This window comes from Populus alba, chromosome 10, assembly GCF_005239225.2.
Source record: "Populus alba chromosome 10, ASM523922v2, whole genome shotgun sequence".
In the NCBI taxonomy this organism is placed as follows: domain Eukaryota; kingdom Viridiplantae; phylum Streptophyta; class Magnoliopsida; order Malpighiales; family Salicaceae; genus Populus; species Populus alba.
The window spans coordinates 14,937,392-14,943,441 of record NC_133293.1 but is presented as its reverse complement, the minus strand read 5'-3'; the positions used below and the strand labels follow the sequence as shown (position 1 = coordinate 14,943,441).

Genomic DNA, 6,050 nt, shown 5'->3' with positions numbered 1-6,050 from the left:
TGAAGAAAATACATTTATTAAGCAAGTATCAAAATAGAACCATAAATACCTTGCATTAAGTAAAGATCATGGACACAAAAAAGAAGAAGCAATTTTCATGTGAGTGATCAGCTAAGAGAAGGAGCTTGGATGGAAGGGGGAAACACAAAGGATTCAGGGAACTGATTAGAGGCAACATGCTGGACTGTTGCTAATCAGCAGTCAATTTTTCAATCATGTTTCCATGGTTGAAGGCATTTGTAGTTGTAGACGTCAAAACATTTGCTAAACAGTTAGGTAGAACCAGGCCCTTGACTCAATGAATGGATCACCCTTGAGAATTTTTACGTGCAATAATAACTGAATTGATGACATCGTCCGAAGGATGAAAGACTGATAGAACTTCAAAGCCCTGAAGATCACAAGGATCAATGACAGGATATAGGAAGGCTCGAGCACCATTCGCCGACCTCATTAGCAGTAGAGTTCCAGGAGCTATGTGGTCGGCCAAGTGTTTAATGACCCGAACTTTTTCTTCCCTGTCCATGCCTACCAGAGCTGCCAGGAAAACAACTTCATATTGTCTTAAGCTGCTCGACACATTCATAATATCTGCAGTGTGGAAGAACATTCGTTTTGACAATTCTGAATCTGATGAAACCAGCTGGATGGCTTTGGCATTTGCTGAAGGGTCGATGTCAAAGTTATGAAAGCAAGTAGTCCTTAAATGATTAGTAGCCAGGATGATCGAGGTGAGGGGAAGAGGACCAGAACCCACGAAGGCAATATGTTTAGGAACTCGACTGCAAATTTTGTTAAGCATGGAAAACTCTACTTGGCTGAGCTTAAGGTAATTGGAATAGTAAGGGAAGATCTTGATATGGTTAAGTGGTTTGTCATGAGATCCTATGAGGGTAGCGAAATGGATTTCTAAGAGGCCCTCAGCTTTCCCACAAAGCTTAATTAACTTACACCTAATAGCTTGAACTCTTTCATTCAATTTGGTAATGTCAATGTGGCATTGACTCTTACACGTTTGCACAAGTTGGGTGAAGAGAGAATTAACTTGCTTGGAAGGATTGAGGTTTTCTAACCTCGAAAGTTTGTCGTAGATCTCACAAACCTTTTCTATCAACAGCTCTTCCTGGCAACCCATGAGAAAACTTGAGGAGAGAGTTTCTGAACAAAAGCTAGAGCTACAACCCTGGTAAAGCCAAGAGACAGTGTTCTTCCAACCTCCAAGGGGGGGGCCTTAAATATGTAAGATTGAAACAAGTGCCTCTCACCAGGCTGTGCTTCTCCATTATAGCAATGGCCATTCATAGCCTGGCACGTTTAGGGAAAAGGGATTCACAATAAGATCTTTCCTCTTAGATGAAGGGAGCTACAGATGGCCACAATCAACCATTAAACTAGGCATGCACAGTAGAGCTAGTGCTTTTACGTCAATATTAGCTCATTCTCTAAAAATGCGAGGAGTGATCTCAAATCAAACCTAGTGTTACTTTGGGTGAATATTGGAGGCAGAATATTACAGCAACAGACAAAGGTTATTGCCATTGGAAGGTGGTATGGAAAGTCTAAATGAATGATTCCATGTATCCCAGTCACGAGGCACTTCAGTATAAAAGCCTCGCAAAATAGATTTTGAACTGAATATATTGTGTCCACATGATGTTGTCATTACCACTGTGGTTTTTCTGTAATTGTAATTTAATGGATATCAGATCAGATGCCATTAGGAAAACTGGAGTAGAATGTTGTTGTTATTTACAGTATTTTTTATTTAAAAATATATTAAAATAATATTGTTTTATTTTTTAAAAAATTATTTTTGATATTAGCATATCAAAATAATAAAATAATATTATTTTAAAACAAATAAAAATAAATAAATTTTTTAAAAAATATTTTTTAAATAAATAAATAACAAGATAGTGTTCAAATTTTAAGTTGTCTGCTTCCTGTTGTTTCTGCCAGAACGTCTGAAGAAATGGATCATGAAGGCCCAATTACAAGACTAGAAGAAAGCCCATGATACAATTGAACGATAATGGGCCAGATGATACAAGTTATCAAGCCCAATACAAGTAGCATGATAAAATCTAATATAACCTTTCTTGTCTAAGATATACTCTTCTCCTACCAACACCCACTTGATTTTAGATTCGAGGAACCAGTAAATGGCAGTGGCCCTGACAGTGAGAGCAGTGCATGTCCCTCTGAAAAAGGTCCTACCCAAATCAACAAGAAATAACAACCTCAACTACAGGAGGAAGAAGATGATGCCAATCGTTTCTTCCTTCCCCATCAGGACGGAGCAGAACGTTAATAACAGAAAGCTTCCTGTACTCCTTTTTGACATCATGGACACCGTTGTTCGCGACCCATTTTACCATGACGTTGCTCCTTTCTTCGGGTCCTGATTCTACCCTTTTTTTATCCTTTTTCCTTTTTTCTATTTCGATTTCTATTGTTCTTGACTCAATATGATTTGCTTTTATTTTTATCCCCAGAATGTCTTTCAAGGAATTAATAGAATCCAAGCACCCAACTGCTTGGATTGAATTTGAAGAGGGGAGGGTTGATGAGGTACACTTGCAACTGGCCGGCATTCACAAAATCCACCTGTCTTTTATTAGTATAAGACGACGATGTCAATTTAAGAGTTCAGTACTGAGAACAAGATTTTATAGATTGTTTCGCTCATCACTTTTTTTTTTTTAGAATTTGTGTTGTCTGTGATAGATATGCTATGATTTTATTTAATGAATTTAAGGGAGACATCTTCAACGCAAATCTCTGTTGACTTTTTAAAATGTAGAATTCCGTTGGTATTTATTCATTTTAATCTTTGAGTTAAAAAGTTATGATGGATTCTTTCAGATGGAGTTGGCAGGAAAATTCTTCAAAGACAAAAGATCTTTTGATTTAGAAGGTCAGTGAGAACTTCAATTTTGAAGATATTAACTTTTTTCTTTTTGTTGATTATCGTTTTTTTCCTTTTAATTAATTTTGTTTCGTTCTATGAGATTTATAAATAATGCTCTCTTTTTTTATCAATCTTAACTTGGGGACTGAGTATTAGACATCCAACCTATTGTTTAAGCTGTTCAGGTCTTCTTATTACACTATACTTGTGGCAACCTCTTTCTACATCATTTTTGTGCATGATGCATGATTGAACGCTGACATGGATTATGGGATTGTGCTGCCTATACTTTGACATGCGTGCAAACTTTTGTGCAGCCTGAATATAGTTTGAAATAACTTGGTGCTTAGCTGAATTCACTCTTCCATGAGTAATAAAACCAAAGCTTTTACGATGTTCTTTTATAGCCTTCCACAGGAAACGCTGTGAGTAAGCCTTATCATGGTTGATGGTGCTGTTGAGGTTAGATATCTGAGCAGAACTGTCCTAAAATGTAAATATATGCAATGTTATATTTGATTTTCCTTGTACATTTAGATAATCAAATATGTTATTTCTGGTAAAACATTTTGAACTTGTCCAGTATGCACGTCCTGTTTGGAATTTAAATGCCTCGGTTTCTTTGGTTGATTCTCATGCCCATGCCATAAATTTCTAGGAAGTTATTCAACCTAAAACATTCTATGTAGAATGCAAAATCAGTTCAAGTTCTTGAATGTGGAAATGAGAACTTGATATTTTTCATGATGGAAATGAGAAATTAATTTTGTTTATAACTTCTTCATTTATTGGCCATGCTTTTCATCCATGTCTGTAGAGGTATTAATTTTGCTTATTTGTCTTTGCAGGCCTCAAAAACTGTATGAGGAGAGGATATTCCTATATAGATGGTATTGAAGAGCTGCTTTGCAATTTAAAAGAAAATAACTATGAGATGCATGCTTTTACAAATTATCCTATCTGGTAAGATGAAATGGATTTTCCATTTTGCTGCTTCTTTGGTGAAATGGCTCCTTGCTTTCTTTTGAATTTTTTTCCCGTAGGTACAGACTGATTGAAGAGAAGCTAAATATCTCAACATATTTATCTTGGACATTTTGTTCTTGTATGATTGGTATGTCCTTCACTTTGATTTTGCCCATGCTTGTTATCGATGCATGTCTGCCTGTGTACCAATAGTGGAGTTTTTAGTTGGCTCTTTAATTACTTTTTTGGAGAATGATCATGTTAGCTTGGCGTTTCAGGAAAGAGGAAGCCTGATCCTGATTTCTATCTGGAAGTCATAAGACATCTTAGAGTTGATCCAACAAGCTGCATTTTTATTGATGACAGGTTGTTCTCTTTCTCTCACAATACTCAAATTTTATTATGAGTTTATCAGTTATGATGAATCATGTTTTCACGTCTAGTAAGATTTCCTGTGGCATGAATTATTGGTTCTTGCTGTTTAGAATGGGTTGGCAATTTCTTTTTAATCTAAATCAGAGAAAATTGGTTTGGTTTCAGGGGCGGCACATTAGCTTGGGTTGTGGGGCCATGCCTCCCCCAAAACAAATTCAAAAATTGACTTTAGTCCCTTAATGTTAGACATGTTTTCATCTTAGTCCCCCAGAAATTATTACTAGGCTCCCCCAGAATTTTCAAATTGTTTCTTAACATTCCTAGATCCTCATCATAATTCAAATTTGCCACACACACACCCCCCCCCAAGAATTTGGTCCACCCTCCATGGCTATTTGGTTTGTTTATTTGCAAGTGGATCTAGGCTGGGTGATCTTCAATCAACAGTTGCATTGCTAGCATAAGTTCTAATCTAAGCACCAAGGGTTATTGTCACAGAAAATTCCATGTGCAATAATATTTGACAATCTAAACCCAGTGGTTCATCATAATTACTCTGCATGGAGAGTGGCTCATGTTAGCACACTTATCTGAAATCTAGGTTAGAAAGGCCTCGAGGATCAGGTTGTGGGTTTATACCTAAGAAGGGTGGGGAGAGGTTCAGAGCGAGATAGCGGCCACTGTTTTGCGAATTGCTAATTTCTTTAGGAAAATGTCCACAATGTAAATATCTTTTTAATTTATTCTGACATTCTAGGAGAAGTCACCAAGAAATGTGAAAATTACCAAATGAAGACTAATTCCTGTGAAGGCTAGTATCCTTCTGTTGCTGACAAATAACTTTTTTCTGTTATAGGAGTTGGATTATATAATCAGCATAGACAGAAACTGCTTTTCTGTTTATAATCTCTTATAACGTGATATTGAGTGAGCAACGCTGGACTTATGATGCGCATTTTGCATGGATGGTTTAGAATGTGTTTCCTGCACCACTGTGCGCAAGCACAGATACACTCTCACATGCATTTGTGCACATTCTATGCAGTGCATGCTAGTTTGAAGATCTTTTGTTGATCTGTAACACCTTACTGACTCCAGGTTGAGAAATGTAGAAGCTGCAATTGAAATTGGCATTAATGGCCTGCAATTCAAGAATGCAAATTTGCTGCGTCAAGATTTGTCTAAGATGGGGATTGATATATCAACAGATGACGGCTAAACCATCAGTTGGAGCTTAAAGAAGAAAACACATCTTGATTTCTTGGTCCCCTCGTGAAGTTAAAATTTTCTTCAATTTTTTTTCATTTACTTTTCTAAAAAAAAATATTTTCTCACATCTTGATTTCTTGGTCCACTCGTAAAGTTAAAATTTTCTTCAATTCTTCTTCATTTACTTTTTTTAATTTTCTGTGATATCTTGTTGCTGGGAAATTGAGAATGTTTGAAGAGTTGAGAATTTCTTTACCCGGATTGAAAAAAAAAAACGAAAAGGAAGGAAGAAATGGATTCAATTTTAGTCATAAAATTTTGAATGGTCAAGTAGTTATTCTGGAAAAAATGACAAGAATAAAAGTAATATGTGATCCTGCCGGAACATCAAGATATCTAGGAACCAAAATCAAATCATCTGATGAGAGCGTATGTGCAGGTCAACGGCTGGCTGTCCAGTACTTGTACGGTAAAATTTTATCTCTGATTCTATATTTACCATTCTCATTTTATGGGATTCATATGAAACCTAGAAAAGCTAAAATTTGATGAGATGATATTCCTGAAGCAATTGGGAACGTGGCTGTGG

The 6,050-nt window shown here is 36.4% G+C and overlaps 2 protein-coding genes across 2 annotated transcripts; one reads left to right on the top strand and one right to left on the bottom strand.

Annotated features, from left to right (window-relative positions):
- LOC118046328 (nicotianamine synthase 3) lies at positions 1-1,494 on the bottom strand. Its single transcript, XM_035055176.2, has one exon. It carries the CDS (start codon positions 1,133-1,135, stop codon positions 308-310), a length of 828 nt encoding a protein of 275 aa, XP_034911067.1. The 5' UTR covers positions 1,136-1,494; the 3' UTR covers positions 1-307.
- A 606-nt stretch (positions 1,495-2,100) lies between these two features.
- Positions 2,101-6,050, top strand: LOC118046337 (flavin mononucleotide hydrolase 1, chloroplatic). The gene is made up of 7 exons (XM_035055189.2): positions 2,101-2,398; positions 2,496-2,571; positions 2,866-2,917; positions 3,760-3,874; positions 3,955-4,025; positions 4,156-4,243; positions 5,351-6,050. The coding sequence occupies exons 1-7, from the start codon at positions 2,163-2,165 to the stop codon at positions 5,469-5,471; spliced, it is 759 nt and encodes a 252-aa protein (XP_034911080.1). The 5' UTR covers positions 2,101-2,162; the 3' UTR covers positions 5,472-6,050.

Excerpts from the sequence above, each read along its gene's own strand:
- LOC118046328 (XM_035055176.2), bottom strand. The coding sequence starts at position 1,135 with ATGGGTTGCCAGGAAGAGCTGTTGATAGAAAAGGTTTGTGAGATCTAC.
- LOC118046337 (XM_035055189.2), top strand. The coding sequence starts at position 2,163 with ATGGCAGTGGCCCTGACAGTGAGAGCAGTGCATGTCCCTCTGAAAAAG. Across the intron at positions 2,572-2,865 it reads AAGAGGGGAGGGTTGATGAG|ATGGAGTTGGCAGGAAAATT; the intron begins GTACACTTGCAA and ends GGATTCTTTCAG. Across the intron at positions 4,026-4,155 it reads ATTTTGTTCTTGTATGATTG|GAAAGAGGAAGCCTGATCCT; the intron begins GTATGTCCTTCA and ends TTGGCGTTTCAG.